Source organism: Poeciliopsis prolifica, unplaced genomic scaffold, assembly GCF_027474105.1.
Source record: "Poeciliopsis prolifica strain line A6 unplaced genomic scaffold, Auburn_PproV2 SCAFFOLD038, whole genome shotgun sequence".
In the NCBI taxonomy this organism is placed as follows: domain Eukaryota; kingdom Metazoa; phylum Chordata; class Actinopteri; order Cyprinodontiformes; family Poeciliidae; genus Poeciliopsis; species Poeciliopsis prolifica.
This window is the reverse complement of record NW_026562413.1, coordinates 86,233-98,985: the sequence shown is the minus strand read 5'-3', so window position 1 is coordinate 98,985 and position 12,753 is coordinate 86,233. Positions and strand designations below refer to the sequence as shown.

At 39.3% G+C, this 12,753-nt stretch overlaps 2 protein-coding genes across 2 annotated transcripts in view; one reads left to right on the top strand and one right to left on the bottom strand.

Moving 5' to 3' along the window:
* LOC129374990 (dolichyl-diphosphooligosaccharide--protein glycosyltransferase subunit STT3B) overlaps positions 1-8,303 on the top strand; it is a 90,473-nt gene extending 82,170 nt beyond the window's left edge. Inside the window, exons 14-16 of the mRNA XM_055053726.1 lie at positions 942-1,055; positions 4,124-4,330; positions 5,238-8,303. Coding sequence (XP_054909701.1) covers positions 942-1,055; positions 4,124-4,330; positions 5,238-5,312 — 396 coding nt within the window. The 3' untranslated portion in view covers positions 5,313-8,303. The remainder of the gene's footprint in view (positions 1-941; positions 1,056-4,123; positions 4,331-5,237) is intronic.
* Positions 8,304-11,553: 3,250 nt separating this feature from the next.
* The window catches only part of LOC129374989 (oxysterol-binding protein-related protein 10-like), a 75,177-nt gene continuing 73,977 nt past the window's right edge, over positions 11,554-12,753 (bottom strand). The window contains 1 exon segment of the mRNA XM_055053725.1: positions 11,554-12,687. Within this exon segment, the coding sequence (XP_054909700.1) occupies positions 12,643-12,687 (45 nt within the window). The 3' untranslated portion in view covers positions 11,554-12,642.

Here is a 12,753-nt window from a genome sequence, read left to right as displayed (position 1 = left end):
CTAATTATGTGTGGAAAGTTTGCAGATTTGCTCATTTTCTTTTTTTATCCTAAAGCATATCTAAAATAGTCAAAAGAAAGTGGTACCTGACTCAAGATTGGCTGGGTTTCCAAAGAAGCCAATCCAGGAGAGACATTTATTTTCTACAGTGGTGATTGGCTGTAAACCCCAAGAGCAGAGATAAGCACAACTGCAGACATTAGCTTTTGCCAAGATGGTTTCCAGTGTGCGCATTGATGCTTATGAAGGTGTTCTTAGTGTCTGAACTACAACAGGCACTTATAAGTGTTTTTAAATGGTGTTTTAAATATTTGTGGATTTATGGCAGCTGTGCTCCATACCTTCTGTGGATACCTGGCATCCACTGGATCCATAATCCAGTATTCTATTCAATGTTGATAAAATGCAGCTTGAACTGATATTTGGGTTTGAACTTTTCACAAAAAGATTCTTTGCCTGCCTGCTGGATTTCAGGATTTAGCTAAAATGAAAATAGCTTCTTATATAAAGTAAACCAATGTTTATTTTTACATTACATTTTTGTACATTCCTTTTTCATTCATTGAATGTATTAAAATTAATACTCACTATAATGCACGATTAAAACCATTAATCAGAAAAGTTTTTCTTCTGATGCATTTCCCTTGTGCTGATCTTTTGCATGCACACTAAGATTTTTCTTCAACTAGAGAAAATTAATGAGAAATAATTTGATATTTTCATGATCTGTGAAACATTTCCACCTTCTTTTGATCATTCAACAAACATTCAAAAATTAAACTTTTTAGTTTTTCTCTTTATAAATAAAACTAAATTTGCTTCTGGCTCTTGGATGCCTTTCAAGTCTGGAAGTTGAAACAAGACGGTTGAATAAATATGCGAATAACGTGCTCAGTTACGGGTTTGTTTTCTGATTATTCATGCTTCCTTTTGTTTTTCAGGAGAGCGACTACTTCACTCCGCAGGGAGAGTTCAGAGTGGACAAAGCCGGTTCACCGACTCTGCTCAACTGCCTCATGTACAAGATGTCGTATTATCGATTTGGGGAGATGCAGGTGAGGGACCAACGTCAACAAAAAGTCATTTCAGCAGATTGTTTCTTCACCTGCTGGGGGACGGGTTAAGTCTCAGGAACAATTTCCCTCCCAGGAGATTAATTTTTATTGGTGTTATGATCCACTTCACGGCTACAAATAATGAGCTCCGGTTCTGTGGCGCAATCAAAACCTAACAAGCGGCTGCCGTCACCAATCAAAGGGAGCGGCCGCACTCTATTTTAGAGTACACGGTTTCAGCAGGAAATAACAGGCATCTGCCAGCACTAAAGGTGAAGGATTCCTGCCACTGAAGTTTCAAAGCAGAGCAGGCTGACAGAAAGGGATTTTAAAGGAATTGCTTTAGGGGGCATGTGGTGTTGGAGGCTGTCAGACAAAATATGAGGGATTGGAGGAACCTTTTTAAAAATCTGTCACTGCTTCCCGTGGCAGATTTCAGGTGGAGGAATGGGATATCCGCCCTGCCAGGTGCTTACATCCTTGCTGTAGATGCAGCTCAGCCTACAAGTTGGGCTGAATCAATGCAGCTGCAGGAGAGAGGGAAAAAGAGAGAGAAAAAGAGAGAGAGAGACGGGTGGAGCTCAGAGCAACTCATAATATTATCAGGAGAGACAAAACACCGAAGTGAAGATGGAAGGAGAGCGTCTGGGGAGCAGATTAGAGTTTCACATCACTGAGAAGAAATAAAACTAAGAGAAACATGGTGTATCCTAAACATACTTTACTGATGCTCTGTGTGGAATATACCAAGCCAGTCACTTCAAGTGGACTTCAGGTTTTATCTCAATACTTTGTGGCATTATTATAATACCACAAACTATTGTGATGTGAAGAAATGCAATACCTTATAAAAAAAAAAAGATTGAAACATTATAAAAAAAAAAAGATTGAAACATTTCTTTATTGATGCTAAGAATGAAGAATATGGAAATTAAAAAGTAGAAATTACCTCGGACTTTTGACTATGAATCTGTCTCTGTTCACTGCGTGAGCCTAACAACAAACCTCTATTTAATGAGCTACTTCAATGCAGCAGCTGAAACATCATGACTCATTAACTACACAATCATATTTTGAAAGACAAGCACAGGTTTTATTGATGTTCTCATGGTGACAAACAGTGAAAGAAAAAAATAGTAGTTGAGACATTAAATGAAAAAAACCTTAGCTATACAGTTTATGGAGTCGTGGGAATTTGCGGTTTGAAACAAATAACTGTAGATGACAACCTTCACAATACAATGCGACGACAAATTGAGTTACTGCTGAACAAAACAAACCGTGGCACCTTCACCCTCCGTTGTTTCAGTGTGATTGGAAATGGCAACATAAAGAAATAATTGCAACAATAAAAATAGTGCCCTGGATTATTTTTATGTTTAGAAAGTGTAAATCCCAAGAAAAGATATGCAGCTACAAGGCCGACTGATAGTGAGGTTTTCAATATCTGTGGCTGGCACGATAACACTGAGACTCCATTTCTAATATTTCACAATATTTGGCCTCTGAAGCAGAGAGAGAACAGAAATAAGATGAATCACAGTTGATAAGATGAATCAACTGGGGCACAGATAGAAAGAGGAAAAACACAATGTTGAATGTAACCGTAGCTCGGAAATTAGAGGCAGAAAGGACGCAGCAGCATCTGAAGGACGAGCCGTCAAAGGCTTTTAGAGCCGAGTAACAGACACAAGAGGTTGTTTGAGTGGCTCAAACAAAAAATGTAATGGATTTGTTGCTCAAGGGGAAACTCCAAAGTGTTATCACACACTGTTTATCTTTTACAATTAAGTTTCTGCCGTGTTTTTTATTTTTAATCTGTTTTAATTTGGCACAGCGACTTTGGGATGCAGCTTTATTTTAGATGTTTTTATCCAACGAATTAGGAGTTGAGACATTAATCTGAGTCCAGCTGAATGTGTTGGTAAAAGTTAACAGAACCCACAGTGGACCAACACAAGTCCGATGTGGAGCCATTAATGTACAAATGGGATCAGCAAGAAAATTTTGAATTTGAGTAGTTCAAAGAAAATAAAAATTAGCTGATTTATAAATGTTCTCCTCTGTAGTTTAATGTACAAACTTCAAACAAAACACCTGTAGATCATTTCAGAACTGAACTATATGGACGAGATAAATCTTTAGTTCAGTTCATAGAAAACCAGACAAAAAATTTAATTTCTAAGAAAAATTGTAATGTTATGGCTTTACACAAATGTTGGAAGCCGAGAAGCTTATACTCTTAACATTTCTGGTCCAAACAGAGAGGAAAATTTCATAATTTTATCTCTGGTAGTTACACAAATGACTGAAAGTCATTAAATTCCTGAGATATTATGCGAACATCTTTCCTGTGAAAGGCCTTTGTGATTGTTGTGATCCAGTTGCTGTCAGGGCAATACTTTGCAAATTAATTTTGTCGTTTGTAGTAAATTAAAAAAGCTTTTCCACTCATTTCCTAAGGATTCAGAATTTAATTTAAACGTTTCTTGATCAAAATCTAAAACGCTTAGTCTTGTAGAGTCAGAACGGGATTATTCTGCTCTGAACAAAGTGTGTGTGCAAACACCCAAAGAGCTTTTAAGGCTGTTATCCGTATGAGCACCACTTCATAAAAGATCCAGCAGTATTTCAAACTGTCAAACTACACAAAATCTTTCTACACTGATTACAGGTTATTATTTGTGAAACCTTGACGGTTGGAGAATGCCTTGCAAAGAGAGAAATTTGTACTTTTACTGGTTCTTGTGGCAAATTTATTAACATTTTGTTTATGAAGTTTTGGTAAAATCTCGTCTTTCTCTTGTGAGCCTGATATTTTACATCATTTAGTGACCAGTGTGTTTTCAATCCCTACTCAACGGTACAGATTAATAAAAATCTGAAGAAATGTCTATCTTTATTGTTTTTTTTTCAAACCTTTCTTATTAGTTGGGCAACTAGATGACTACATTTATGTAAAACATTAAATGCTTTTATAAAGCCATATGCTAAATATTTGGGCTACGAAGTAGAGTTGAGTTTAAAATCTCAGGAAAGCTTTAACAAAATCATTGTTCTTCTTCCAGCTGGATTTCAGAACTCCGCCTGGCTTCGACCGGACGCGCAACGCCGAGATCGGCAACAAGGACATCAAGTTCAAGCACCTGGAGGAGGCGTTTACCTCCGAGCACTGGCTCGTCAGGATCTACAAGGTGAAGAAGCTGGAGAACAGAGAGGCTCTGGACCACAAGCTCCGCAGCGTGGTGTCCAAGCAGAAGTACACCTCCAAGAAGGTGAGTGTTTCTTTTCAGAAGAGATGGTTTTAGCTGTAGTTTGAGTTCTGTAATGCGCTCGATAATTTACTCCAATGATCCACACACATCTGCGTTAATAAGAAGACATGTTATGTTTCTGCATCAGCTGTAATTGCCTGTGCAGAACAACATTGATGTGCGTTAGGCCAGATCAGCATGAGTGTTTTAGGGAGTGTAAATTCTGTACCTATCCGTCCAATGATGTTTATCGCCTGTCGGTCCTTTTTCACTCTCATCCATCCATTCATCTACTTGTCAGTCTGTTCATTGTGTCCATCTGTTTCACATCTATATATCTGTTTTTCTCCATGTTCTAACAATCATTCATTTGCGTATCCATCCACTCATCTGTCTGTTCATTCACCAATCTGTTCGTTTATCTTTCCGTAAAGACACGACCAACCGTCTCTGTATGTGTCCTTTTATTTGTCCATCTGTGCATCCATTCTGATCTCCTGCCTGTCAACTCGCCGTTCTTCCCTCTAACTCTCTACTCATTCATCTGTCCATCCAACCATGTACTGAAAGTGAAAGATTTGTTTGGATCTTTCTCTGCTTGCATTTCCCTGAATCAAGGATGTCAAACTCATGTTCATTTTTGGCTCGTATCAAAATGATGATTGGCCTCAAATTTCCATTTCCATTTTACCAAACTGGTAAAATATTAACAAATAGTTGAATTTGATGTGTACTTCTTGAACTTAAATAATATCTTATCACTATGACGTAATTTGTCACCATACCGACAAAAACAATGCTGATTTGATTGATGAAATAATAATTAACCACACAATTGTTATCTATCTCTGGACTCCCGAAGGTTCTGTTGGCTGGATTGCACCCTATTGATCACACTGGTGTCTTTTTTTGTTCCGTCTCTGAGCAGACTGCCAAGAGGAAGCGAGGACACATCAAGAACAAACTCGTCCTGAAGAAGGGCAAGAAACTCCCCAAAAAATAAAGATGGCTCTGATCTCACACGAACGTAAAGAAACCTCCAACCACCAATGAAGAAGAACACCAGGGCGGCTGTGTGCCTGGCAGTTGGTCGGGAGCGCCCTCATTTATCGAGGAAGCGTCACATCTGGCCTAGCCGGAATCGTCGTTTGTTTTATCCTGAGGACATCTGTCTTGCTTTTTTTGTTTTTTGTTTTGTTTTTCTACTTTTTACTTGAATGTGGCGAGGCATAGGGCTGCTCTAATTGATTAAACTTTGATTCATTTTTATTTTTTTACATTTTTGTGTGTGTGTGTGTGTGTGTTGGGGGGTTGTTACTGACCTGATTATCAGTCAGGAGATCTGCTGATCCGTGGAATGAGGAACGTTTGCACCAAAGACCCATCGACCTCGCTCCGCAGCACATGGGGACTCATTGCTAAGAGCGAGGGAACGCCGGAGGGAGAGCAGAGGACTTTGTTCCTGACGCGTGTACAGAGGACAGTATGCGGTATGGAGGAACGTCACCATCCACATGCAGAACATCTGCAATATTAACCTTTTTACCATCCTCATCTCCTTAACATCTGCCTGCCTCTGACTTTTGGTTTCCAACAAATTCTATAAGAAATTGGCCTAAAGTGTAAATATGTTCTGTAAAGACAAAAAAAATCTCTAAATTGATGGTAATATATTGGATCATTGTGATTTTTAAATGCGCAGTTCTTGGGTTTTCCTCTTGGTTTTGTTTTTTGTTTTTTATATGACAGCAACTAGAACAGTGAATGCAATAACTACACAGAGGGGCTTCAGATTTCACTGAAAGAATTTGAATGTGAATTTTTTTACATCTCCCCCTTTTTTTCGTAAATTGCATTGATTGTATATTTCTGCTGCTACGCTTTTTAAAAACAAGCAAGTGAGCTGTAGAGAAAAAAGTATATTGCAAATTGGGGCTATAGGGGGCGCTCTTGATTGAGCAAAGCCGAGTTATATTGCAGAATTTTACCTTGTTGCAGTTCACATTTTTTGGATTCTTCCTTTTTACTTTGGCTTGTCATGCAACTGCTGCTGACCACACATGGTGATTAGACTTTTCTGTTTGTTTTTGCTTTTAAATTTTGATTTGAAAATCAACAAAAATGTGAAGGAGGGTTTTTGTGTAGCCTTGGTAAAGAGGACGACTGTCAGGAGCAACATCGGTTGTAGCGGGAAGATAAATTACCAAATGTAAGGAGCTGTGTCCTTATCATACCTGCTGCTCTCGGCGGACATGTGAGGAAACTTTGAACCTGGTTACTGATCTGTTGCTTTATCAAAACGTACCATTAAAACAAACTGAAACCTCAAAAATTCATAACTTACAAGAAGAAAAGTAGCTTGAATGATGTTGAGGCTGTTAGCTCAGGATTGTTCCGATGAAACTCAAAACTATTAAGGTTTCTTCCCGCCAAGCATATGACACAAAATAAAACTAAAAACGGAGGATCAATTTTGACTAAAATAATTAGAGATGTTTTCCATTGAATTCTTCATGCCCTGATTATTCAGTGGAAATGTTTTTCTTGCCATCACAGATATTCAACTCACGTTTTTTTTTTTTGTATGAGTCTCACTTTTTTCCATGTAATTATTCCATATTTTACTGCGTTACAGTAGCTTTGGAGCTCTGTTTGTCCTCTGGTTACTTTCTCCAAATAAATGTTTGTCCCTGAAATACGTCACCTCAACCTGATCCTTCTCATGTGCTGAAAGAAGGGATGTTATACTAATACACAGTGTGCCGAGCACGCACCTTCATTTGGCTCAGACACAGAGGAAATACAATTGCAGTAAAGAGTAATTATAGTGGCTTAAAATGCAAGATGATCTTTTGCTAAATTTGCAGTGCTGGCAGCGAACGTTCAAAAAGTAAAAACGGCTGGAAACCGTGTAGCTGATTAACGTTTTGCCAACAAACTGCTGGCAAAAAGCTGTTTTTGTCAGCTGGTGTGGTCAACTGACTGGTTTGGCTTTTGATTCCATGAACTGTTGTCTTTCATTAGTACTTGGTTTACTTTCCCAGAACTTAAAATATTTAAAGCATAGAAACAAATTTTGTTAAATCTTTTCTCTTCACAGGTTTACTTCCTCGGTCTTTGTAGCGAACGTTCTCACAGTGCCACACATCAGTTCTCCGTATATTGTGCTACACACCGCTACCCATACTCTGTTATTTTAGGTTTGCAGGTCTGCCATGCTCTTTTTATTTTCCCAAGCTTTTTTGTTCTATAAGAATTCACATGGAGGAATTTCTGGATTTTGTTGGTGTAAAAAAGCACATTTCTTTTTTTTTTTTCTTTTTTTGTGGTGAAACCTTTAAAAATGATAAAATTCTGTTTCCCATCTATTTAAAAATGTCTCCCTTCTCCAGTTTGGACGGGCTTCAGCGGGCGTGTGCTGTATGGATTTGGGACACAGCTCTGCATCTCTTTAAAAGGACGCTGCACTGTTTTCGTATGACGACAGAAACAGAAAGATTCTTTTTATGCACGCTTTGGGAACTTTTTTTTCAGTTTTTATCAAACAAGAGACTTAAAACACATCCTGCAGATGTTATTTGTTTTGCCACATCTTACTGAAGGGGAGGTTTTCTGATCGTTTTCTTTGAAATGCGTCTGAATCGCTTTGTTCTCGTTTTTACCGACTGTCTCCTCTGGAGGCCTCAGGCTGCTGGAACGGTGACATTTGGACGTGTTGTTGCACTTCGCCTAAAACTGCATTGTGTCCTTTTGGATTCTCATTCGTAGGAAGAGGACAGAGTTCAGATTAAGCCTTAATGTGATGTACTTTTCCTTTTCCTTATGTGATAAGTTTTTCCTTAAACCGGATGAAAATGTTGCTTTTCCGACTGCGGTTTTACCTGAACACTTTGCGTTGGATGCAGTCTCCGATTTGTCCCCGCTCACCTTCAGAGTTTACATTTTTACATTTTGTTCAGTTGTGCCACCTCCAAATATACTCCTAAACAAAACAGCCATGTTTGTGTGTGATGTTTTTATGAACTCCTGTGTTTGCGTTTAAAATAAGTTGGGTTTTTTCTCTCTGACGAGTCAGGTGAGTGCAAACTAAACCACTTGATGGCAGCATTCACCTTTGACTGCAGATCTGCATGAAGAATGACTTCATCCTCAGCTGGTGTTTTTAACAAGAATGCTGGGGAATTTTCCTCGTGACATTCCTGATGTGCAAAGAAGACTGCAGATCAGGACTGCAACATGTTTTAAGTTTTCATTGAGCAGATTTTCTTATTGTCTGAAAAAGTTTGAAGGTTAAATACTTTTTAGATCTGGATGAATATGGAAGAAGAAAACTGAATGTGAAAAACTTTTAGACTTTTTTTCTCTTACCCTCTATTTTTTTTAAAACGGGTCTGCAACTTCCTGGGGTCCCGTCTCTCTCACACCCGTTATGTCCAGAAGTTTCAGAATGACTCTAGTACCGGAGTTTGAAAGTTGCGTTCATCCATCAATATGTTCTTCCTCCCTGGTCACATCAATCCATCAGTTCCCTTCTTTCATTCTTGCATCAGTTTGTCCATCAACTTTTCTGGCCAAATGTCCATCAGTGTCTTACATCCGTCTGTCGGTGAATGTCTAATATTTGTCCTCCATCCCTCGTCATATCCATCCTTGCTTCCTGTCGTGTTTTTGTTTCGTTTTAACTGCTGAACTTTTTCTGAAATGGATTGAGAAATATATTGTTTTGAATTATTTTGACCTAAAAAGTGTTTGACAAGTTTTATAATTGTTCTCCTTTTCTGTTTTGATTCCTGATTTTAAGTGTGCATGCTTTTATTTAGCAATTATAAATATGATGGTAAATAACTGAACTTGAGTCTCCTGTGTGTTTGACATATCCGTTCTCCCCCATCCGATTTTGAAGGACCTGATTGGGTCCACAGTTAATTGTCCACTGAAATCAGCTGTGGTGAATCGTGGGAGCACTGGAGATAGTGCTGTAAAACAATCAGAGGTTTGTGGTCTGCAGGTAGAAATTAAAGTATCGATTTTCATGTCTCTTTTCGGTTTTCAGCAGATGAAACTGAAATCTGGCTTCACTGGTGGAAGCCGACATCATTTTGGGCTCGAGTGTAATTTGTAATCCAGCTTTCATCAGTCGGAGATGATCCGATGTCCTGTTGGTTTCATGTGAAGATGTCATAACCTCTTTCGTTTCATCAGCGTCAGAGCCTCTGCTAGTTGTGGAAAACACCAAGCGTGTTGTTGCAACTCGCCGGCCTCTCCTGTAGACGTTACTGTGACGTGCAGAAGATCTGCAGGGACGTTTGAGCAAAGATACTATTGTAGCACTTTTAATATGACAAATCTTCAATACTGAACTGGTGCGGGAGTTATACCTAATCCAGAGATGAGAAGCCGTTTTGTTACAAAACCTTTCAAACTCTTAACCTTTTACTCTTTTATTACAAACTATAATGCATCTTAGTGGGATTTTACGTCATACATGAGGACAAAGCAGTTTGTAGTTGCACACATTTTTTCAACGAGCAAGATTTGCCCGTTCTTAAAGTTCAGTTAAAATATTTAGAGCATCTTAAACACCAAAGTTTCTCCATTGAATTTAGATCTGAACTTTAACAGGGCCGTTTCAACACAAATATTTCCTATCATCTTAATCAAGGTCCTCAGGCTGCAGCCTTTAAAACCTGGAGTTCTGCAACTTTTAGATGCGTCCCTAATACTTGATGCTCAAAATGAAGAGTCCTGCTAATGGCCTAATATTAAAGCAGAAACTTGCAGGAAACCAGAACTCTGGGATGTGAAATCTCTGATCCAAGTAGATTTAGGGGTCTGTCTATCCGCCACCTGTTCGTCCCTTTTCTCTGCTTCACAATTTCTTCTTTCTTCTGCCTCATCTACTTGAACCACAATGTTTCTTTTTTTTTTTTTCTCCCCCCCTCCCATTGATATTATTTATAAATTATGAGACAGCCAGACTCCAACTTATAGTTTAATTTGTCTATAAACAATTTTATTTGGTTGCACCGTTTAACCGTGAGTCTGACCTAAACTGCCTCCTGCTGGCGGAATATTTATTAGTCATGTAACAACATTTCTCACAAATTTGATCCTGAGCAGAATATAGAAAATTATTCTATATTCACACCCTCATTGAGGGTGGGACATGTCCATCTCTGGTGGGTGTTAATAAAAACAGAGGTTTACTTTCAAACGTTTTGAAACGACAGACATCTGGTGAACCGCTGACCCAGTGTTTGACTCGAGTCTTATTTACTTCAGTCCATCAGTTCATTAACTCTGACCAGCTTCCCCGTCTCTACCCAAGGAAAACATCCCATATCTGTCCCTGCATGCTTGTAGCAAACTGCAGAGAGGAACACTTGCAGCTCAGATCTAGTGCTGGTCCTGATCTGTGGATCTTGGCTGCTGCTCTAATTAAAACTCTCTGAACTTCTCCACAACTTTCTCCCTGATCTGTCTGCCGTTTGTTCCCCGATGTTCTCGGGAAAACCTCTGAGGCCTTCACAGCTGGATTTATGAGCCTAAATCACACACAGATGGTCTCTAATAACAAGAAGACATCTAAAGGCAATTAGGACTCCTGCACATTTTTTATGTAAAATTTCCATCCTGTCCTTCAGGTTGATTTTAAAGATGACTCATTATGCTTAATTTAACAAGTTAGGAGATGTGTGAACTATACAAAACAGTTTCCTATTTTTTGAACAAAATCATTCTTGGTTAATGAGATTTTGGTTCCAGAATATCCTGTTTTACAGCATCTTGTCACTTTAAATCCAAGTAAAGCGCTTCTGGCCACGCCCCCCATTCACACGTAAATGATTGAAAACTGACGCGCAGTGTACAGCCGTACATCTTGGAAAAGCAGAAGGGGAGCCTCCTTCCCAACAAACAAGAATGCATGAAGTGGTTTTTGAAAGGTAAGGTAATAATCAGGAGGCTTTTGACGCGGCTCATTTTTCAAAACAGAAAACACGAATTTAATGTGAAAAATGCCTGGGTGTTTTAAGCAGTAGAGACCCAAATGGAAATATAAAAATGTGCAAAATGTAAATTTTTCATAATAGATTCCCTTTAAAATATAAAATACTTTATTTTACCTCCTATTTATGGCGGAAAGGAAGCCATGAGCTGAGATATCAGAAAATGAAAGATGATGAGACATTTGTTTGTTGTACTGGCGCTGGGCTCATCGTCACAGCAAGAAAGAAACCATCCGAGTGTTTAAATCCTTAGTTTTATTTTATAAAATCTGGAAGTTGGCCACACGGTTTGTCTCCTTTGAGTGATATTAACCAGTACACATCCTCCTCTCCCCTGTGGTTGATGGGAGTCGATCCTCTCATCTTCAGAGGCAGCCTTCCTGCGAACCCCCTCTCTCCCTGCAGAGTTTCTGCAAACTGCCTCATCCATATTAATCAACACAGGCAACCCAAGGAGAAGCATAAACCGGAGCAGGCGGAGGCTGGGGGTTTGAGGGGCTGCAGCCTAATTGCACCAGCGTCATCTTGGGGTTACACATACAAAACAGACGAAGTGGACCCAGGAGCTTTGAGCCACAAACGAACCAGAAAACAAGTTTGTAGCAAAAACATGAGAGGTAGTAATGGAAATATTCAGTTTGGCAGCTGTTTTTCATCCACTGAGTGAGACAGACATCTGTCTCACTCAGACAGATGTCTGACTCAAACCTAAATGAAGGTTTAGGGGAAAAACGTGTTGAATCAGTCGATACGATTACGGTGAGAAATATTAAAATGTGCCCAGATACATTCAGAGTGCAGACAAAAATAGTGTGTAATAATATAGACTATGATATAACGTCATACATTTCAGTTTAAATCTCTTCTTTCAATAGGGTTAGATTTCTGTAAAGCTCAGAGAGTTAAAAGCCACTGTGACGTATAAAATAGTTAATTTTTCTCTGGTAAAAGTGCTTCATTGAAGTCATTTACAGCTACAGTATGGTGTGTTACAGAAGACTTGATCTAAAGCTTCAACACTGATGACCAGTCAAACTAATACTAGTGCTAAATGTCGTCACTGTGGGAAAGAAAAGGCCTTCGCAGAGTGAAAAATAGAAATATTCTTCTGTAACCAGTAAGACTATAAAAGTGTTCTTCAGTCCCGGGGGTCCGAAGGCTCGCTCTGTTGGTTGAGGAAATCCCTTTGGCACCTCGCTCGCTTCATGTTTGTCCCCACCGTCTGTGAATCTGAAGGTCCGTGGAGGACGGCGCCGCTTCGCCTCGAGGCCAGGCCTCAGCTTGGAGGACGGGGTTTTCATCCGCAGGAGGCGCGTTGTTCCGCTGTCAGGTCGACTTCCACAGCGGGTTGTTGTAGATCCAACCGTCTCCCTGCACAAAGCACAACGTCCGTTACCGTATTGGCAATAAAAATTAGATATTTACGCACAGTGTGTG